Source organism: Hemitrygon akajei, chromosome 24 (genome assembly GCF_048418815.1).
Source record: "Hemitrygon akajei chromosome 24, sHemAka1.3, whole genome shotgun sequence".
NCBI lineage: Eukaryota > Metazoa > Chordata > Chondrichthyes > Myliobatiformes > Dasyatidae > Hemitrygon > Hemitrygon akajei.
This window is the reverse complement of record NC_133147.1, coordinates 53,275,946-53,299,287: the sequence shown is the minus strand read 5'-3', so window position 1 is coordinate 53,299,287 and position 23,342 is coordinate 53,275,946. Positions and strand designations below refer to the sequence as shown.

General features: G+C 46.2%; 1 protein-coding gene across 1 annotated transcript; it reads left to right on the top strand.

The window, feature by feature from the left end:
* The first annotated feature begins 2,540 nt into the window (after positions 1 to 2,540).
* Positions 2,541 to 11,561, top strand: LOC140716072 (C5a anaphylatoxin chemotactic receptor 1-like). Its single transcript, XM_073028759.1, has 3 exons — positions 2,541 to 2,552; positions 7,481 to 7,637; positions 9,674 to 11,561. Exons 2-3 carry the CDS (start codon positions 7,522 to 7,524, stop codon positions 10,719 to 10,721), a joined length of 1,164 nt encoding a protein of 387 aa, XP_072884860.1. The 5' UTR covers positions 2,541 to 2,552; positions 7,481 to 7,521; the 3' UTR covers positions 10,722 to 11,561.
* Positions 11,562 to 23,342: the final 11,781 nt, after the last annotated feature.

Sequence of the window (23,342 nt, the reverse complement as noted above, 5' to 3'; positions counted from 1 at the left end):
AAAATTGAATCGTCTGTTCCCTTACTCCGAACTACCATCTCATGACGAGGGGTTTCTGGGTCTAAAACGTCAAATCTTTATTTCCTCTCCACAGATGCTGTCAGACCTGCTGAGTTGCTCCAGCATTTTATTCGCTGTGCTTGTGAAATATTTATCGATTTTCCTTCATCTTCTCTACCAAGGCTCTCTCATGTCACCTTTTTTGCTCCTTGGGTTTCCTACTTGAATACACTCCGCATCCTTTGTCCTCGTAGCAGCCTGTACCTGAACCATAAGACCACAAGATATCGGTGCAAGTTTAGGCCATTTGGCCCATCAAGTCTGCTCCGCCATTCCATCTGGTGATCCATTTCCTTCTCAGCCCCAATCTCCAGCCTTCTCCCTGCATACCTTCATGCCAAGACTAAACAATCTATCCACTTCTGCCTTAAATGAATTGGCCACCACGGCCGATTGTGGCAAACAATTCCACGGATTCACTACTCCCTGACTAAAGAATTCCTCTTCATCTCCGTTCTAAATGGACATCCCCCACCATAGGAAACATCCTTTCCACGTCCACCCTATCGAGCCCTTTCTACACCCGATACGTCTGTGTGAGGTACCCCTCATTCTTCCGAATTCCAGCTAGTACAGAAAACTGACCAAGACGTGGTGAGTCCACACTTGAAGGATTGTGTTCAGTTTTGGTCATACTGCCGTAGGAAAGATGCCTTTAGGCTGGAAAAAGTGCAGAGGATATGTTGCTATGACTGGAGGGTCAGTGTTAAGGAGAGAGAGATTGGGTATGTTGGGATTTTATCTGTTAGAGTTTAGGAGACTGAGGAGTGACCGTATAGAGATATATAAAACCACGAGGGACATAAATAGGATGAAGGCAGTTCTTTCACGCAGGGTTGGGGAATCAGGAACCGGAGGGCACAGGTTTAAGATGGTAGGGGAGAGATTTTATAGTGACCTGAGGGCACATTTTTAACCTCGAGGTTGGTCCGTATATGGAACGAGTTTCTGCAACTGCCGGTACCTAGCCCACGGCTCCATCTTTTTATTGGGCAGGGCTGCAATATCTGTCGTCGTCTAGGATTCCTTAATCCTGCCACCTTTGCCTTTCACAGTGACAGGAACACCTAAAACTGAAGTCTGAAAATATCTCCTTTAAAAGCCGCACTATTGCCAGAGGACACTTTACCTGCAACCAACCTACTCTGATTGACTGCCACAGGTCCCTCTCTAGGGCTGTTAACATTTGCCATCCCCGATTTAGAACTGCAACTTGAGGGCCTGGCCTGTCCTTTTTCATCACTAATTTAAAATTGCTACAATTATGATCACTCGTCTCAAAGCGCGCCCACACGGGCTCCTTGGACACGTGCCCTGCCCCCCCCCCCCCACCTCCAGGACAAGGATCTCCCTCTCCCTGGCAGGGATTTCTATATACTAAATGAAACCTTCCTGACCAAACCCAACAAACTCTACCACATCGAAGACCAGAGCTCCATAGCAATGAATGTCTGTAAAGTTAAAGTCACCTACGATGAGAACCCTATCATTCCTGCAACGTTTTGCAATCTCCGTACAGATGTGGTCCTTTAATTCCGGCTGATAATTAGAGGGCCTACGGCACAATCCCACCGAGGTGATAATTCACTTTTTATTTCCATGCTCCACCCAGAAAGATCCTTTTGTAATTTTATCTCTGACTCCTGCTCTGATGTTCTCTTTCACCAGTCAGGCAACTCAATCTCCTCTCTGTCCTCCACCTCTATCTCATCTATAATACCTGCATCCTGGAACAGTTAGCAGCCATACCTGTTCCTCCCATAGACATGCTTCTGTAATGGGTGTAATATCCTATTCTAATGTACCTATCATGACCTGAGAGATTGGACAAAGCTGGGTTGTTTCCTCTGGAGCGCCGGAGGACCAGGGAGATCCCGATAGAAGTTTATAAAGTCCAGAGAGTCAAAGATAGAGCAGCCAGGTAGAATCTCCTCCCGGGGCTGGTAATATCAAATGCTGGAGGACAAGTATTTAAGGAGAGAGCGGAAGTTCAAAGGAGAAGCGTGATACTTTTACACAGAGAGGAGTGTTGGGAAATGAGTAGGAAGCTTGAACCAAAAGCAGAGCAGTGGAGATGATTTGGCAGTGAGTGATAATTAACTAGTCAACTGCAAAATTAATAGCCAGGAGGGTCCAGTAAATAAGTTGGAAACGATACTGAATACGACAGTGTAAGAAGGTCACTGAAAGCTAGGAACAAACGGTTGAAGCTGTCAGGATCGTGTGAGTGACCAAAGATTGTGGACGGGAGCTGCGTTTAAATGGAATCGGGAGGCAGCTGACCTGTTTTAGCTGTGCGGAAATTGGAAGGAACTTGTCTGTGCATGCCTGACAAGGGGTGTGTACGTGAACTGCCAGCGAATGCTGAGATAAAGGGCAGAAATAGCGCCCTGATAAGAAGTTCCACGTAACTCAGTTTGAGGAAATTGCGTCACTAACACCAACAAGTAACATTGAAACCACATAGTACAACAGTAACATAGAAAAGCGAAGTGAGTTTCTGCTACTCGGGGTAAAAGAGAAGCAAGTCTGCGTGGCATGTGATGTCAGCCAGTAGAGCGCGAAAGGTTTAGAAAGAAGATCACCGTATCCAGCGGGCAGCGGAATGAGAGGGCATTGGCTCAACGGACAGCTGGTAATGGGACGAGGCGAGGTAGGTTTACCTGTGTTATTTGCGGAAAGGAGGAAGTATGTGTGTGAGGCCAGTTTTCTGTGCTCGGTGTCAGATGTGGGAGGTCTTCGAGTCTCACAGCCTCAAGGTCGGTCATATCTGCACCCGGTGTGTCGAGCTGCAGCTCCTGAGGGACCGAGTTAGGGAACTGGAGATGCAGCTCGATTACCTTCACCTGGTCAGGGTGAGCGATGAGGTGATAGAAAGGAGTTATAGGCAACTGGTCACACCGGGGCCACGGGGACGGGCAAGTGGGTCACAGTCAGGAGGGGTAAGGGGAAAAGTCGGGTACTAGATACTACCCCTGTGGCTGTACCCCTTGACAATAAGTACTCCTGCTTGAGTACTGTTGGGAGGACAGCCTACCTGTGGGAAGCGGCAGCGGCCGTGCCTCTGGCACAGAGTCTGGCCCTGTGGCTCAGAAGTGTAGGGAAGGGAAGAGGAAGGCAGTAGTGATAGGGGACTCTATAGTTAGGGGGTCAGACAGGCGGTTCTGTGGACGCAGGAAAGAATTCCGGATGGTAGTTTGCCTGCCAGGTGCCAGGCTCCGGAATGTTTCGGATCACAACCAAGATATCCTGCAGTGGGAGGGAGAACAGCCAGAGATCGCGGTACATATTGGTACCAATGACATGGGTAGGAAAAGAGAAGAGGTCCTCAAAAAAGACTACAGGGAGTTAGGAAGGAAATTGAGAAGCAGGACTGCAAAGGTAGTAACCTCTGCCACGCGGCGATGAGAATAGGAAAAGAATAAGGTGAACGATAAATGCGTGGCTGAGGAATTGGAGCAGAGGGCAGGGATTCAGATTCCTGGATCATTGGGACCTCTTTTGGAGCAGGTGTGACCTGTATAAAAAGGATTGTACTTGAATCCCAGGGGGACCAATATTCCGGCGGGAAGGTTTGCTAAGGCTACTGGGGATCGTTTAAACTAGAATTTTGGGGGTAGGAACCGAACTGAAGAGACTGGGGAAGAGGAGGTTAGCTTACAAATAGAGAAAGCTTGTAGAAAGCGCGAGAAGGAGGATAGGCAGGTGATAGAGAAGGGACGCGCTCAGACCTAAGGCTTGAGCTGTGTCTATTTTAATGTAAGGAGTGTTGTGAACACAGCGAATGAGCTTAGAGCGTGGATCAGTACAAGGAGATATGATGTGGTGGCCATTACAAAGTCTTGGATGGCTCACGGACAGGATTGGATACTTCAAATGCCGGGTTTTAGATATTTCAGAAAGGACAGGGAGGGAAGCAAAAGAGGTGGAGCGTGGCACTGTTGATCACTGATACTGTCACGGCTGCAAAAAATGGTGGGCGTCCTGGAGGGATTGTCTACGGCGTTCCTTTGGGTGGAGTTTAGGAACAGGAAGGGGTCAATAACTTTTGTTTTTGACAAATAACAAATACTAACAATTGTTTTTATAGGCCGCCCAATGGTAACAGGGATATCAAGGAGCAGATAGGGAAATAGATCCTGGAAAGGTGTAATAATAACAGAGTTGTCGCGATGGGAGATTTTAATTTCCCAAATGTCGAGTGACAGCTCCCTGGAGCAAGGGGTTTAGATGAGCTGGAGTTTATTAGATGTATGTAGATACGTTTACAAGAGAACAGGCTGTACTTGATTTGATACTGGGAAATGAACTTGGGCAGGTGTCAGACCTCTCAATGGGAGAGCATTTTGGAGATATCGATGATAATTCTGTCTCCTTTACGATAGCATTGGAGAAGGATAGGAACAGACAACTCAGAAAAGCGTTTAATTGGAGTAAGGGGAATTAGGAATTATGAGGCTATCAGGCTGGAAATTGGAGGCTTAAATTGGAAACAGAAGTTCTCGGGGAAAAGTACAGAAGAAGTGTGGTAAATATTCAGGGGATATTTGTGTGGAGTTCTGTATAGGTACGGTCCACTGAGACAGCAAAGTTATGGTAGGAACCATGGTATACAAAGGCTGTAATAAATGTGGTCAAAAAGGAAAGAAAAGCTTACAAAAGGTTCAGAGTGGTAGGTAATGTTAGAGATCTAGAATATTATAAGGCTAATTCGAAGGAGTATAGGAAGGAAATTAGGTGATCCAGAAGGGGCCATGAGAAGGCCTTGGCGGGCAGGATTAAGGAAACTCCCAAGGCATTCTACAAATATGTGAAGAACAAGAGGATAAGACGTGAAAGAATAGGACCTATCAAGTGTGACGGTGGTAAAGTGTGTTTGGAACCGGAGGAAATAGCAAAGATACTTAATGAATATTTTACTTCAGTATTCACTATGGAAAAGGACCTTAATGATAGCAGTGATGACTTGCAGCAGACTGAAAAGCTTGAGCATGTAGATATTAAGAAAGAGAATGTGCTGGAACTTTTAGAAAGCACCAAGTTGGATAAAAACACAAAATGCTGGCAGAACTCAGCAGGCCAGACAGCATCTATGGGAGGAGGTAGTGGCGACGTTTCGGGCCGAAACCCTTCCTCAGGAGTGAGGTAACATGACATGGTCGAGGGGGGGGATAAGAAGTAGGGGGAGGGATGATGTAGAGAGCTAGGAAGTGATAGGCTGAAGGGAAATGAGCTAGGGGGAAGGTGGAGAATTATGGGAAATAAAAGAGAAAGAAATGTAGGGTTGGGGGGAGATTACAGTGAAGGGGGAAAAAGAGAGAGAAAGAGAGCCAAACTAAAATTATAGATAGGGATGGGGTACGGCGGGGGGGGGACAGAGGTATCAACGGAGGTCTGTGAGTTGAATGTTCATGCCGGTAGGTAGGAGATTACCCAGGCGGGAGATCAGGTATTGCTCCATCAACCTGCGTGTGGACTCATCATGATGGTAGAGGAGGGCATGGACAGACATATCGGAGTGGGAGTGGTCTGTGGAATTGAAGTGTGTGGCCACAGGGAGATCCCGCCACTGCTGGAGGACCGAGCGCCGGTGTTCGGCGAAACGGTCTCCCAGTCTGCGGCGGGTCTCCCCATTGTATAAATGGCCACATCGGGAGCACCGGATACAGTATATCACCCCAGTTGACTCGCATGTGAAGTGGTGCCTCACCTGAAAGGACTGTCTGGGGCCTAGGATGGTGGTGAGGGAAGAAGTGTGGCAGGTGTAGCACTTCTTCCGTTTGCAGGGATAAGTGCCTAGAGGGAGGTCGGAGCGAGGGATGGGGGGGGGGGGATGAATGGACAAGGGAGTCTCGTAGGGAACGATCCCTGCGGAAAGCCGAGAGTGAGGGCGGAGGAGAAGATGTGTCTGGTGGTGGGATTCCGTAGGAGGTGGCGGAAGTTACGGAGGATCTGTAGGCTGGTAGGGTGATAGATGAGGACCGGGAGACTCTATCCCTGGTGGGATGGCGGGGGGATGGGGTGAGGGCAGAGGTGCGTGAAATACGGGAGATGCGATGGAGGGCAGAGTTGATAGTGAACGAAGGGAAGCCCCTTTCTTTAAAAAAGGAAGACACCTCCTTTGTCCTAGAATGAAAGGCCTCATCCTGAGAGCATATGCGACGGAGGCGGAGGAATTGAGAGAAAGGGATAGCATTTTTCAGGAGACAGGGTGGGAGGAGGAATAGTCTAGGTCAAGTTGGATAAGTCGTCGGGACCGGACAAAATGTACCCCAGGCCATTGTGGGAAGGGAGGGAGGAGGTTTCTGAGCCTCTGGCGATGTTTCTTGCATTACCAATGGTGACGGGAGAGGTTCTGGTGGATTGGAGGTTTGCGGATGTTGTTCCTTTGTTCAAAACAGGGAGCAGAGATAGCCCAGGGAATAATAATAGACCAGTGAGTCTTTCTTCAGTGGTTGGTAAGTTGATGGAGAAGATGCTGAGAGGCAGGATTTATGAACATTTGGAGAGGTGTAATGTGATTAAGTGTAGTCAGCATGGCTTTGTCAAAGGCACGTCGTGCGTTACGAGCCTGATTGAATTCTTTGAGGGTGTGACTATACACATTGACGAAGGAAGAGCAGGAGAGGTGGTATATATGGATTTCAGTAAGACATTTGATAAGGTACCCCATGTAAGGCTTACTGAGAAAATAAGGAGGCATGGGATCCAAGGGGACATTGTTTTGTGGATTCAGAACTGGCTTGCCCACAGAAGGCAAAGAGTGGTTGTAGACAGGTCATATTCTACATGGAGGTCTGTCACCAGTGGGGTGTCTCAGGGATCTGCTCTGGAACCCTTACTCTAACTGATTTTTATAAATGACCTGGATGAGGAAATGGAGGGATGGGTTAGGAAGATTGCGGATGACCCAAAGGTTGGAGGTGCTGTGGATAGTGTGGTGAGTTGTTGGAGGTTACAGCAGTACGTTAAAAGTATGCAAAACTAGGCTGAGAAGTGACAGATGGCGTTCAAACCAGATAAGTGTGAAGTGGTTCATTTGGTAGAGCAAATATGATGGCAAAATATAGTAATAATCGTAAGACTCTTGGCAGTGTGGAGGATCAGAGAGATCTTCGGGTCGGAGTCCATAGGACACTCAAAGCAGCGGCACACGTTGACTCCATGGTGAAGAAGGCATACGGTGTATTGGCCTTCATCAATCGTGGAATTGAATTCAGGAGCCGAGAGGTAATGTTGCAGCTATATAGGACCCTAGTCAGACCCCACTTGGAGTACTGTGATAAGTTATGGTTGCCTCACTACAGGAAGGACGTGGAAGACATAGAAATGGTGCAGAGGAGATTTAGTAGGATGTTGCCTGGACTGGGGAGCATCCCTGATGAAAACAGGTTGTGTGAACTTGGACTTTTCTCCTTAGAGCGATGGAGGATAAGAGGTGACCTGATAGAGGTGTATACAATGATGAGAGTCATTGATCGTGTGGATAGTCAGCGGCTTTTTCCCAGGGCTGAAATAGCTAGCACGAAAGAGCACAGTTTTAAGGTGCTTCGATGCAGGTACAGAGGAGATGACGGGTAAGTTTTTTACGCGAAGAGTGGTGAGTGTGTGTAATGGTGGTGGACGCAGATATGACAGGGTGTTTTAAAAGTCCTGGACAGGTACATGGATCTCAGAAAAATTGAGGACTATGGGTAGCCCAATGTAATTTCTCAGGTAAGAACATGTTCGACACAGTTTTGTGGGCGAAGGGCCTGTAATGTGCTGTAGGTTTTCTATGTTTTTATAAAATTCTTAGGGGTGTAGATAACGTTGGAGCTCGTTTTCGTTTTACCCAGGGTAGGGGATACAGGTTTCAGTTTAGAGGGGAGATATTTAATGGGGACCTGAGGAATCCATTTACCCACATGAAGGAGGTCTGTGCATGGATCGAGCTGCCAAAGGAAGTGGCTGAGGTACGTACATGAACAATATAGAAAAGTCACCCTGGGCAGATACAGGAACAGGAATGGTTTAGAGTACTGGACCGTGCAGTGGGTTGGGAACCCCTGGTATAGAGGAGTATGTGGCTTGTTGAGATAGGAATCCTGACCAGCAGGAATAATGTGGGCCGAAGGGCCTGTTTCGCTGCTGCATGACTCTCTGACTCTCCCCATAGCTCCTACCCTTTAATCCAGCCTTTCTGTCCCCTCTCCAAAGTCTCCTCATCCTTGCTCTAAGGGGGTAACGAGAACAGCGCCAATTGCTTCAAATGCGGTCGAGTCAAAGGTTCATGCTACTAAACATGACTTCCTGACTCTTACTCACAATGCCCCAATCGATGAAGGCATGCAAGCCGTATACACTCCTTTCCACACGATCACTTTCAATGATCTGTGGACTCGGGCCACAAGATCACTCTTTTTTTTATTCAATTATTTACTTATTGAGATATAGAGCGGAAAAGGCCCTTCCGACACTTCGAGCCGCGACACCCAACAACCCCAGATTTTATCCTATTACAATCTGCGGTGACTAATCAACCGACCAACCGGTACGTCCTTGGACTGTGGGAGGAAAACAGACGCGGTCACAGGGAGAATGTACAAACTCCTTAAATTGTAATAGGGTAAAATCTGGCGTTGTTGAGCGGCGGGGCTCGAAGGGTCGGAAGGGCATATTAAGCTTTATATCTCGATAAATTCCACCTGCAATTAATCTATCCATACCTGTAACTGAACTATATCCTGCCATTTCTCTTGACAACTCCTTTGTGGTCCACAACTCCACCAGTCTTGCTGTTCTCTGCAGCTTACCAATCTGAACCCCTGCTCACGTTTCGGTCAAATAATTTCGGGAGGCGGGATGAAGAGGGACCGCTGCGCTGCGAGACGGGCCGTCTCGCACCCTTCTCTCCATTCTCCCCTCTAATGTCCCCCACTCTCCGCTTCCTTGTACACACTCTCTGTTCATTTCACCTTCCAGCTTTTCCTCCTCCTCCCCTGCTCCTCTCTGTTTCTCCCCTTCCCCTTCCACCTATTTCGCGTCCCTCTCTCCCCCTCCCCTGATTCTCTCTCTCTTCCCATTGCCCTCCTCTTTCCTAACCCTCTTCCCCTTTTCTTCCCTTTTTTTTCTCTCTGTCCCCCAACCCCTGCTTCTCCCTCTCGTCCCATTACCCTCCCTCTCACAAATCCCCTTTCTCTCACCTTTTAATTTCTCAATTCTTTCTCTTTCTCTGCACACACTTCACTTCCCGGTAACCACCGGATCCCTTCCTCACCTTCTCCTCTCTCTCTCTCTCTAACATTGCCTTTCATTTCTCTCTTACCCGTCACCCTGCTTTTTATCCCTCCCTCACCCTACACCTTCTTCTCCCCTTCTATCCCATCCCCTTCATCTCCGTCTCTCCTCTCCTTTCTTCACCCGGTCTCTGTCCTCCCTCCCCAATCTCTCTCCCACCTCCTCCATCCTCACTCTCCCTTCCCTCCATGCCATACTACACTCACGTCCACCATATATTCTATGTTCTATTTATGTGGGAGGCAGGGTTTAAGGGTCGGCACATCAATGTGGGCCGAAGGGCCTGAACTGGGCTGTACGATTCTATGTTCTATGTTCATATCTCACTCATCAGACCCACTATGCTGTACTCCGAAGACGAAGATGGCGAAGCCTTCCTTCTCAGAGTCATGACGATCAACTTGTCCCAACTCGAACTGGAACCCTCCGAAGAAATCGGAATCGCACTGTCAACACCCTCCATCTTGTCGATTGTCATCTACACACTGATCTTCTTGTTGGGTGTCCCCGGCAACGTGGTCGTCATCTGGGTTACGGGCTTCAAGAAGATGGGGGGCATGGGCAGAGTGGGTTTCCTGAACCTAGCTGTAGCGGACCTGACTTACTGCCTTACCCTCCCCTTCTTATTGGCCAACGTGGCTTCCAACTTTCTCTGGCCCAGAGATAACGTCTTCTGCAAGCTCCTTCCCTCCGCCATCGTCCTCAACATGTCCGCCAGCGTCTTCCTGTTGACCCTGATCAGCGTCGACCGCTGTCTGGCCGTCTTGCAACCCTTCTGGTACCGGCAACGGAGGAAGACTGCCTATAAGCACGCGACCTGCCTCGGGGCCTGGGGCCTTGCCTTCCTCATGTGCTTGCCCACCCTGCTGATGCGGCAGGTGGTCAGCTATCCGGAGACGGGCTTGGTGTACTGCAGCTTCAACTACACCGGGACTTATTTCGGGGAACATACCAAGGCCGTAGTGGAGGTGACTCGGGCCGCCTTGGCGTTCGCCCTCCCCTTCCTGATCATGGCATCCTGCTACCTCCTGATCGGCTGGAAGCTGAAAAGAGGCAAAGTCGCCCGGTACAGAAAGTCCATCCGCCTCATAACGGTCGTGCTCGCCGCCTTTTTTCTGTGTTGGCTGCCGTATCACATTTGTGGCCTAGCCCAGGCTTTCTCCACCTATCGTGCGGCCTTGCTCTGGGACAACATGTCCATTGGCCTGGCTTCCCTCAACAGTGCCCTGAACCCCATTCTCTACGTCTCCGTCGGTCACAACTTCCGTCAGGTTTTCAAGCGCTCCCCCATCACCTTGCTCCGCCAGGCCTTCACCGACGACGCGGATGGAGTCGATTTGCAGCAAACCGATCAGCCTAACCAACGCGGGCGCCAGGTCTGAGGGCGAACTCCTGATCGCCCATGGTTCCCACACTCCCCACTCCACCCCTTCCCACTCTTCCCATGTCCCGCCGTTGTTGCCTGGTGCCGCGGGGCCTGCCCATTCAGGCATCCGGTCCAGTGAACCAATCATTTAGGGTCGTTAGACATCGTTATTCTGCAGGTGACTGGGTTATCACTCTATTATCTACCCGAATGCTTTACCCAAACAGTTACGAGGCACCCTGTAATAAAGAAATTGCCCCCACGTCCACCTTAGTGGCGTCGACGTGGTCCACTATAAACTGGTTTGCTGGTTTCTGGGCGGGTCCTCCTCCTTGCAACGCTATCCAGATATGACGATGATCGCTCCATAATTTTCTGCCACACCACCTCCAGCAGGTTCCCCTATCAAGATCCCCCTCAGCCTCCTACGCTCCCGACCCCTGGCCTCTCCGATCTCTCCTCGGAACCGAAACGCTCCATCCCGGGCAGCGTCCTGTGAAATCACCCCTTCACCCTTTTAAATGCAGTCATCTCATTCCTATAGTTTGGGGATCGGCTGCGGGCTGGCCAAAGGTTTATAAAGTTTACTTTCCTAATCTCCTTAGTTGAGGAGGAATGAACAGGTGCAAGTCGGCGGTCGATGAAATCTGAAGAAAAACGAAGTTACAACTGAAACAAACTGGAAATGGAAACTTAAACCAGCTGTTTGTAAATGGGATAGCTCTTATATTTTCGATTAAAATCAAGTTAATTCGAGTTTATTGTCACGTGCACAAGCCTAGTGAGGCAGAGCACCGCAGGCAGATAAGGAACAAGCTGTACGGAGGGGTTGAATAAAATTGGATTATTACCTGAAGGGAGAGCTCGTGGCAACTTATAAATTTGCGAGAGGCGTATATAGTCAAAGTAAGAGTTATAAAGCTTAATCGTTCAATCGCATATTGTGTACTGATTGTTATTTCGGGATACTGGTTTGCAACAGTGGGCACATCGCGCAGCATCCACCCAAACGGGATTTCTTCAGTTTGGCCCGGCAGAGGGTTATCATCCCCTATGTTAAGCCGCTAAGCGAAGCAAGCGTTACCATTGTGGGGGCTATGTTCAGGATTGATTCCGTTGTGTGGTTACTCTGAGCAATGAACCAGTGGGGCAGATACTTGTTCTCCGGATGAATTGTTAATTCCACTGTTAAATATTGTTAAAGTTGCGGTTGTGAGAGAAGGTTTGATAAAATGGCGGGCGCAGCTCTCGTTTTAATGCAGGCCAGCGCTGAGGTAGCTGGGAGAGGAGGTTTCACAGACATTATTTTATTATTTCTGAGGAGTGAGGGGAAAGAATGGTGGGATTTGGAATGGCTAATTAGTCCATGTCCCCCGGTGAATAGTGAGAATTCTGTGGTAGTATCCGCCCTTAATTCTCTGGCGAATAAATGGAAAAATCAGATTCAAAGTCCCAGCTATGGCAGGCTCCGCCTATTGTCTGGAATAAAGGGGAGGAGGAGTATGAGACGCGGGCGGAACGGACCCCTCGGTTGTTAGATGAGTGGAAGTGCTCGATGATGAAAAGCGACGGAGAATGGTTGAAAGTTTGAATGGGAGGGCAGCTGATGTTGTCAGAACCGTCAGGTTAAATTATCCTGTAGTGGCAGCTGTCAATTATCTGCAAGGTCTGGACAGTGCTTTTGGTCCGACTGGAAGCCCAATAGAGCTCGTGGTGGGGTTTCAAAACATGCATCAGGGGAAGGGGGTGTAGCTTTCTGCTTTTATTTTTCGGCTAGAGAGACAGGTATATAGCTTGCGGTGTAGAGGGTTCATTCAGGCGGCTGAGGTGGATCAGACAAGGATGGATCAGATAGCCAGGGGTGCCCAGTCCCATGACTGGATTGCGGGGGTCTTCGACAGACTCGTAAGACGCGCCCCCTTCCATCTTTTGTTGAACTGATCAGAGAGGTATGGGAAGAGGAGAACGCGGTGGAGGAGTGGGAGGACTCAGTCAGCAGGATACAGTCCTCGGTAGTAGTCCCCTGCGGTGAAGTGACCACAGATAGCCTACTCCGCGGAGCGGTAGGGGAGATTGCAGCAGAGTTGAGAACCGACATACGTCGGATGTTTTCAGCGCGTGTGACCCTGCCCCCCCCCCCTCATATGATGGAGCTGATGGTGGGGGGGGGGATTCCCCAAGGGAACGAACAATGCGGAAGGCTGCCGGTAGCAGGCGTCACGCCAGAAGGAGAGTGAGCCCCTGAGTACCTCAGCAGGGAGAGTCGTTGGGAAACCTAGGGGAGACCTTGTGAGGGAACGGCCTGTTGTCTCTGGGGGAACACTTTCCCAGCAATGTACAGGGAACTCCCGAAAGCAGAAGACCCTATTCCTGAAGGCTTACTGGGACTATGCTCCAGTGTGTCGCTCCGGATAGAGGGTATTTATGCTAAAGCCACACTCGACACCAGGTCGCAGGTCAAATTACTGTACCGTTCGTTTTACAACCGGTACCAGAAGCATTTACCCTTGACACCATTCAATGCACAGGAGATCTGGGGTCTCAGTGCTGCTGATTATCCATACGACAGTTATTTGTCAGTGAAACTGAAGTTCTCGGGGGCCAATGTGGGAGTGTCTGAGGTTCTTGATACAGTGGTGCTGGTTTGTCCGGACCCTGTTGAGACGGGCGGCGTTTCAATACTGGCGGGGACCAACACCCCTCTTGTGAGGAGCTTCCGCAAGGAGAAGGTGGGTGAGAGCTTTTTGGGGACATTGTCCGTGCACCCAATGTTCGAGCTGCTTTTGAGGAAGTGCGTGGCAGCCTTGGGCCGGATACCGAATTTAAACGAGTGACTGTGTGGTTCACCTAGTCGAAGCCAATGATAGTACGGCCCGGGAAAGTAGCGAAAGTGATGAGGACCCTAAATTTCCCGGAGTAACTGAGGGCGAAGCCCTCTTAGTGGACGATCCAGAAGACCTTGGGAGGTGGGGGGGTTCGGGATTTCCTGCTGGGCTACTGGTAAGACCTGAATTGCAGAAACCCTCGGTTGCACAGGCGAACAGGAAGGCAGTGATCATCGGGAACACTATGAAGAGGGAGGTCACCTTCAAGCGGGGTATGCCCCTGGCGCATTTGTTCCCGATGACGGTAATGTCTAGTGCCCCTGTGAGGCACGCTGGGAAGAAGCTATTGGAAATGGGGAGAAAGTTGACAGCTGAGTCATTCATCTTCGAGGACTCCCCAGTGCCGCCGGGTTGGAAAAGTGGGCTGGTAGAGAAGATGTTGAAGCTGGAAGGTGTCTTTTCCATTGGCGAGTGTGATGTGGGTTGTTTCAAGTCACACTATCCGGGTGACCGAGGACACCCCGTTTAGAGAGAGGTCGCGGCGACTGGCCCCTGCAGCCGTGGAAGAAGTGCGCCAGCATTTGTGTAAGTTGAAGGAAGCTGGGATCAGCACTGAGTCCCGAAGCCCCTAAGCATCCCCAATAGTAGCGGCCCGGAAGAAGATGCATGTGTGTGGACTATACGACTCTGAACAGGTGCAACGTCCCTGACCAGTATATGGTCCCGTATCAGATCCCGATGATTGAGTCCGACAAAGAGAAGACGGCCTTTATATGTCCCCTAGGATTCTTCCACTTCCAAAGGATGCCCCAGGGCATATCGGGATCCCCCGCAACCTTCCAGCGGGACATGGAGAAGTCGGGGGGAGGAGATGAACTTGCTTGAGACATTGGTGTATTTGCATGAACTCGTAGTATTTGGATCCACCTTGGAAGAACATGAAGCAAGTCTATTGAAGGTGCTCGGCGCCTGAAAGCTAAATCTTCCCCTGGGCAAGTGCCAGTTCTGGCAAACGTCTATTAGCTATGTCGGACACATAATCTCTCAAAATGGAGTAGCTACAGACCCGGCTAAAATAGAAGCGACGCCCACTTGGCCAAGGCCCCAGACTGTGAGCACCCTGCGCTCGTTCCTCAGGTCCTGTGGTTATTATCGCAGATTCGTGAAGGGCTACGCCAAAGTGAGTCACCCTTGAATCAGCTTCTATGTGGTTACCCTCCCTTGGGGATGAAAGGGAGAGAGGGAGAAAGGACAGGCGGGTGGAGAATATCTAAAGCCGGCGGAGCCCTTTGGACCGAGGTGGGATGTAAAATGTGAGGAGTCGCTGAAGGAGCTGCTGTCCCAAGCGTCGATGCTGGCTTTTGCGGACCCCTGATTGCCATATGTACTGCACACAGATGCCAGCCGAGAAGGTTTAGAGGGCGTCCTGTATCAGGATCAGGGCACCGGGTTGAGGCCCGTGGCGTTTGTCAGCCGGAGTTTGTCACCGTCCGAAAGAAACTATCCCACGCACAAGTTGGAATTACTGGCGTTGAAATGGTCGGTGGTGGATAAGCTGATTGACTGTCTCAATGGAGCCAAGTTTATGGTGCGGACGGACAACAACCCTCTAACTTATATCCTGACGTCGGCGAAACTGGATGCCACAGGCCATCGGTGGTTGGCAGCGTTGTCTGCCTATGATTTCAACCTGAAGTACATGCCGGGGAGCCGGAACATTGATGCGGATGCTTTGTACCGACGGGCGCAAGAGGAACTGGACAGGGACGGGGAGTGGAAGAGCGTTCCTGTCCCTGGGGCTATGTGTCAGTTTGCCATCACCGTGAAGGCAGAGGAAAACTAGGCCGGATCGAGAACTGGATCAATTGGGGGCTTCTGATGACGCGATACCCCAAGTTTACTGTAACCTGACTGCTCTGAAGACAAATCAGCTGCAGGAATTGAGTTCTGCTCAGCGAGATAATCCGAACATTGCCATTATTTAGTCCGCGGCTGAAAAGGGAGACATTGCTCAGGCGGAGAAGACCAAACACGCGTCGGTGCCTCCATTACTGAAAGAATGGCCTCGGCTGGAGTTGGAACCAGATCTCATAGCGGATCGCGTCACCCCCGGACCGACCTCGACGTTGCCAGCTGGTTCTGCCCGAGAAGTATCGGAGGATGGCGTTGAAGTCGCATCCTGATGATTCTGGACAATTGGGGGGGTGTAAAAGACCTATGGATTGCTCAGAGATTGGCTTTACTGGGTTTCAGAAACGCTGTATAAAACTAGCATGTTCTATGTATTGTATTTACATTGGTTTGCGAGTTTCTGGCGAGTATACGTTTAAATCTCAAAAACGGAGTGTGACTCCTCCACCCTCACTCGTTCCCTCTTCCCCATACCCCCCTCCTCCTTCTCTCTTACCCTGCTCCTCCGACTCGCAGGGTCCTACATTCAGTGATATTCGTCTGGCCCCCATGGTTGAGACTCCAAAGGCGATTGGAAGGACATACGCCACCTGGCGTGAAACAGCGAATGAGAGTGACTGGTATGTTATACCACAGGAAGTCCCGCCCACCACGGTTGGCGGTCAGTCGGGAAAGCGGCTGGTGTTTGTAATTCCCAGAACACAAAGGACCGTCGCTCCCAGAACCAGATTTAAAACCAACAGCATATGCCGTGAGATTTGTTAACTTTACGGCAACAGTACATGATAAATATGGAGAAGAAACAGACTTACATTAAATTATATAATAGTTTAGTTAAAATATGTATGCAAAAAAAATAAAGAAAGAAGCAATGAGGTATTACTCACGGGTTCAGAGTCAATTTAGAAATCGGATAGCAGAGGTGAAGAAGTTGTTCGTGAATGGCTGAGTGTGTGCCTTCAGGCTTCTGTACATCCTACCTGACTGTACATCCTTCCTGAGGCACCACTCTTTGAAGATGTCTTGGATACTATAGAGGCTGGTACCCATGATGGAGCTGACTAAGTTTATAATTTCCGGCAACTTATTTCGATCCTGTGCAGTTGACCCGCTCCTCCATAACAGACGGTGAACCCGCCAGACACAATGCTCTCCACGGAAAATTTGTTGAATTGAATTGACTTTATTACTTACATCTTTCATATGCATGAGGAGTAAAAATCTTTATGTTACACCTCCGTCTAAATGTGCAAGTTTTAGTAATTTATAATAAATATTTTGCACAATAAGATAGTCAATATAGCGTAGAAATACAATTGTATCGGCGTGAATTAAGTAATCTGATGATCTTGTGCTAGAAGCTGTCCCGGACCCTGTTGGTCCTGGCTTTTATGATGCTATACCGCTTCCCGGATGGTAGCAGCTGAAACAGTTTGTGGTTATGGTGACTCGGGTCCCCAATAATTCTTCGGGCCCTTTTTACATACCTGTCTTTGTAAATGTCCTGAACAGTGGGAAGTTCACATCTACAGATGCACTGGACTGTCCGCACCACTTTCTGCAGAGTCCTGCGATTGAGGGAAGTACAGTTCCCATACCAGGCAGTGATGCAGCCAGTCTGGATGCTCTCAAATGTGCACCTGGAGAACGTTTTTAGAACTTGGGGGCCCATACCAATCTTCGGCAACCGTCTGAAGTTGAAGGTGCTGTTGTGCCTTTTTCACCACACAGCCAGATGTACAGACCACGTGAAATCCTCAATGGTGTTTTCAGATTTTCGAATGTGTCAGTTGACAAACCAAATCTCTTCAAACACATAATGAAATAAAACCATCCTTTTATCTACATGAATATGCTGTGTCCAGGTTAGTTCTTCAAAGATATTGACATTCGGGAACTTGAAATTGCTCACTCTCTCCACTTGTGATCCTTGTATCAGGGTTGGTTTATGTTTCTTCGTCTGACCCTTTTTGAGGTCCACTATCAGCTCTTTGGTCTTGCTGGCGTACCCAACTCAAAGGAAACCCCAGGTATCCTCAGATTTCCAGAAAGGTGCTCACATAGGGGAGATTTGGGGGCGGGAGTGTGAGGGCGTGTGTCTAGAAAACACCTTGGAATGCAGAAAACAGCACAATTTTCTCACTGGACTTCTGAGTTCAGGCCATAATGAACTCTACTGAACGAATGCACAAGTTCCAAGAGTGACGTGCAGAGAAAAGGCATCCAGGCCGCAAAGGCATGTGGGATATTGCTAACTCCCTAAAACAATCTGCAGATACTGGAAATCCGAGCAAAGCACACAAAATGCTGGAGGAACTCAGCAGGCCAGGCAGCGTCTATGAAAAAGAGTACAGTCGATGTTTCAGGCCGAGGCCCTTCATTAGGACTGGAGAAAAAATGATAACGAGTCACAGTTAAAAGGTGGGGGAAGGGGGAACACAAAGTGATAGGTGAAACCTGGTGGGGGAAGGGGGAAGTAAAGAGCTGGGAAGTTGATTGGTGAGGGAGATATGGGGTTGGAGAAAGAAGAATCTAATAGGAGACGTTAGAAAGCCATAGAAGAAAGAAGGTGGGGGAGGAGCACCCAAGGGAGACGATGGACAGGCAAGGAGATAAGGTGGGAGAAGGAAAAGGGGATGGGGAATGGTGAAAGGGGGGAAGTTTGAGAAATCGATGTTCATGCCATCAGATTGGAGTCTACCCAGAGAGAATATAAGGTGTTGTTCCTCCAACTTGACTGTGATCTCATCACGATAGTGGAGGAGGCTGTGGACTGACATATCGGAATGGGAATGGGAAGTGGAATTAAAATGGGTGGCCACTAGCAGATACCACTTTTTCTGGTGCTCAGCAAAGTGGTCTCCCAATCCACATCGCGCATCTCTGATATACAGGAGGCCACACTGGGAGCGCCAAATGCAGTAGATGATCCTAACAGACTCTAGGTAAAGTGTCGCCTCACCTGGAAGGACTGTTTGAGGGCCTGAATGGTAGTGAGGGAGGAGGTGTAGCACTTGATCCGCTTGGAAGGATAAGTTTCGGGGGAGATCAGTGGGGAGGGTGGCAGAAGTTATGGAGAATAATCTGTTGGACGGGAAAGCTGGAAGGGAAGTAGGTGAGGACAAGATGAACCCCATCTCTGGTGGGGTGGCAGGAGGATGGAGTAAGGGCACAAACATGTGAAATGGAAGATTTCCTGCTGGTCGTTGATGGAGAAACAGCTTTCTGAATTTGCTCCTATTTTACTTACTGTTTCCAACCTGTTTTGAAATCTTACTTTAAAACGTGATATTGCTTCATTATGAATAAAAGGGATGTCAAAGGTACTAGAAAAGAAAAGGATCCTCCCGCATCTTTGGAATCTATTGTGCATTTGCTTCGAAGACACTGAAAAGAATCCTCCGCGGAGTTCCAGCAGCTTAGCTCTGAAATTAAGCACATGGATGCAAAACTGGATTCTATTCATTAAAAACCTTAGCTGAACATGATAAACAAATTGAAGATAATGAAGCAACTCTAACGATTCTGGATGCAAAAATTGGTGACTTACAAAAGCTTTTTAAAAGGCAATCAAAGTCTAATGAAAAATTAATGCAGAAGATTATTGACAGAAAACAGAAGCAGAAGAAACAACCTACGAATTCTGGGTTTTGAAGAGTTAATTGAAGGTGATCAGCCTGCGAAATTGTTTCCAAGTTTTTTGGCACAATTACTTCTTGAAATTTTACCGACTTTGCCTATGGTTGATCGAGCGCATGTATCGTTGGTTCCTCAGCCCGCTCCAGCAGAAAAACCTAGATCAGCCATAATCTGTTTGAATGAATTTCAAACTAAGGAGCTTTTAATTCGTGAATCCCGTCGAAGAGGAATGATTGCTTATAAAGTCCAAAAGATTAGAATCGTCGAGAATTTTTCACCTGAGGTCATGAATGAGAGTGCTAAGTTTAAAAAGGCTATGTCGGAACTTCTTTAACAAAGGTTTCAAGACTTCTCTTCGTTATCCTGCACGGCTCAGAATTATATTGAGTGATGGCTCGAAGAACTGGCTCCTTTCTGTTTAAGATGCTCAAGAATTCTTGGAATCAGAAGATTGATTGCTCAGCATCTTTCTGCATGAATATCTGCCTCTCTTACTCTTGGCAACCCTTTGTAGCTAACTCTGCTTTCTGAACCTTTTAGTGTTTTACTAAGAGAATAAGGTTTTAACGAGCGTTTAATACCTTAAGGGTTCATGTATTTTGACTTTTGATTTTTTTTTCATATTTTATATTATACTTATTTTTGAGGTTTTTCTCAATTCATAAGGCTTAGTATGGATATTTATTCTTTTATCATTTTGAGATTGCAATAATTAATCTATCTGTGACTTTGGTATGAGGGTTAAGTTTTTTTTTCTCTTTTGTTTTGTCTCGGTTGGTATAGATTGAAGCTAAATCAGCAGGATTTTGGGGGGGATGATGTTATTTGTAGTAGCCGGCTATCTATTGGTCGACTTTCTGGCTTTGGGTGGAGGTAGGATGAAGGGCTCTTTTTCTGGAAGCTGCATTGGGTTATCAGCCAAATCTGTTGCTTGTTTACCTTATCTCAAGGTTTGATGTCTGGTTTTAATATACACTCCAGTATGGTCATTATCTTAACCTTTATTTTAAGTAGCATTAAAAATGGATCAAACTCTTCTTTTATTTAGTCTTAACGTCAAAGTGATAAACCACCCTGTTAAACGGAATAAGATTTTTGCCTATATTAAAAAGCTTAAGGTCCCAAATATTTTTTACAAGAAACTCATGTTCGTAAATGTGACAATCCACGCCTTTTTAACAGATGGAAAGAACTGCGTTTTCATTCTTCTTTTCGAGCTAAATCTAAGGGTTTCAAACTTTATAGATATTATTCTTCCCTTTTTCCAACATAAAGTAGTGTCTGATATTAATGGGTGTTTTGTCATAGTGCCAGGAAAATTAGATAATAAATTAATGATTTTCGCTAATCTGTATACCCCGAATATGGATGACCCAGGATTCTTTGATCGTGTTTCTTTTTTCACTCTTGCCAGATTTGAGTCTTTATTCACTAGTGTTCGGAGGAAACATTAATTGCTGGTTAGATCCAGTTTTAGACCGGTCATCTTCTAATCCAGTCACCCTTAACACATCAGCTTTATTTCTTCAATCTTTCCTAATGAAATGCGGTATTGTTGATATTTAGCGTTTTTTTACAACCAGTAGTTAGGGAGTACACGTTTTTTTCCCGTGCTCATCATACCTATTCCATGATTCATTTTTTTATTGCTCGCCAAATGATTCCATTAGTTCGATCCTATGAACATAAAGAGACCTTTCAGACCTTGCTCCTGCACTTTTATCTTTAAAAGTTCCGGTCTCCCTCAAATAAGTAGATTTTGGCATTTTAATTTAACTTTGCTATCTGATAAGGATTTTTTAAAGTTTATGTAGAGACAAATTATTCTCTTTTTTTGAAGAAAATAAGCTAGAAAAGGCTTCCTGTCTTATTATATGGGATGCTTTCAATGCGTATAATAGAGGACAAATTATTTCTTATACTGCAAGTGTTAAGGAAAAAAGGTAATAAAGAGAGAATTGATTCAGCTAATCAGTTGAAACAATTAGACCAAAAATATGCTTTGGCTCCAGATTCTGCTTTATATAAAAGAAGTGTTCAAATTAAAACTAAATATGATCTTCTTTTAACATATCCAACTGAAAGTCAACTCCTAAAATATAAAAGTCAATTATGTATTCATAGAGACAAAACAGGTAAATTATTGGCTAACGAACTAAACACCCTTATATCTAAACGGCAAATTAAATATTTTTTAAAGCTAATAGTGATAGGACAACTGACTATTTAGATATAAATGATAACTTTATAGACTTTTATTCTAAACTCTCCTAAAGATAATAGAGTAATGAATAATTTTTAGACCAATTAAACATCCCTGTACTTTCTGTTGATAATCGAAAACAGTTAGATCAACCTATTTCTTATGAGGAAATTGCCGAGGTTGTACGTTCATGGCACTCCGGGAAGAGTCCGGGTCCTGATGGATTTTCTGGAGAAGTTTACAAGTCGTTTTCCTCATTGCATATACTTCATTTATGTTCTGTCTTTTCGTATTCCTTTAAGTTGGGTCGGCTGCCACAATCTTTTTATGAAGCTTCCATTTCGTTTATTCTTAAACAAAAAATATAAACCCAACTGAATGCTCTTCACAGACAAATTTCTTTACCTAATGTTGATACTAAAATTCTACAGAAAGTTTTCGCTCTTAGGCTTAAAAATATTTTACCATCTATCATATCTGATGACCAGACTGGATTTATTAAAAATCGCTATTTCTATTTTAATATTCTAGTCTATTAAATGTTATGCATTCTCCTTCTAAGGAGATATCGAAGTGCGTGAAATCTCCAGACGCCGAGATGGGTTTTGATCGGGTTGAATTGGATTTGTTTTCTTAAAACCTTGGAAAATTTTGACTTTGTGCCCGATATCATTCAATGGATTAAATTACTTTATTTATCTCCCTCTGCCCGAGTTCTTACTAATTTTCAGAATTCTGAACCTTATAAACTCCAACGTGGAACCAGACAAGGATGTCCTTTGAGCCCTTTGCTCTTTGATCTGGCTTTAGAACACTTAGCTACTGCTTTTCGAGAATCTAGTGATATCACTGGTATTTTAAGGAGAGGTACTACCCACAAAGTTTTGCTCTGTGCTGATGATCTTTTGCTTTTTATTTCTAATGTTGAGACCTCGTTACCTCCTACGCTTTCCTTACGCTCCTGTTTCAGCCAATTTTCAGGATATAAATCGAATTTACGTAACAGTGAAATTTCCTCTTGCATAATCTGGCATCAATTAATACTAACCCTCATTTTAAAATTGTAAGAAATCAATTTACCTATTTGGGTGTAACGATTACTAAGAATTATAAACAACAACTTAAAGAAAAATTTCTTACCCTATTGAATTGTGTGAAAAGGGTACTATCAAACTGGTCGCCCTTCTCTCTGTCGTTGATTAGTCGAATTAACTCTAATAAAATAAATATCCTGCCTAAATTGTATACCTTTTTCAGGCTTTACCGGTTTTTATTCCTGAGTTATTTGTTTTTTATTCTCTTGATTCAATTCTATCTTCGTATAGATGGATTAAATAAACTGCATTTTTAAAAAGCTAAAACAAATTTTAGGATTTATTACTGGGCATTCAATATACGAAATTTTATGTTGTGGTCTTATTACATTAATTGTGAGGACTGTCCAGTATGGGTCTCTTTGGAAGCTAACTCTGTTAAAAGAAATTCTATTATTTCTCTTCTTCGATCCTCAATTCCTTTATCATTAAGTAAACTAAGTGACAATTTGGTAGCTAAACATACTTTGGGGATCTGGTTACAATTTAGAAAATACTTTGGTTCATTGAGATTTTCTCTTTCTAATCCCATGCTTTCCAATTGCTTTTTTAAACTTTCTATGACTGATATAGTTTTTAAAGAATGGTGTTAAATGCTTCCAGGGTCTGTTTGTTGGAAGAAGTCTCCTTTCGTTTCAGCAACTGCCAGCTAAATATAGCTTAATAAAAACCCACTTTTTTTCGACTTCTACAAGTTAGAGACTTTCTGCGATCTCAATTACATACAATTCCTATGAGTCCTGATAAGAACTTAATAGACGTATTTTCTAATTTGAAACCTTTTAATATTGGCTCAATATCCAATATTTATGGTATGTTGTTGGGAATAAGAGAGGCTCCTTTAGACAGAATTAAAAATGCCTGGGAACAAGATTTACAGATTTTAATATCTGAGGAGACTTGGAATGAAATTTTTAAATTGGTTAACACCTCATGACTATGTGTTCACCACTCCCTCCTACAAT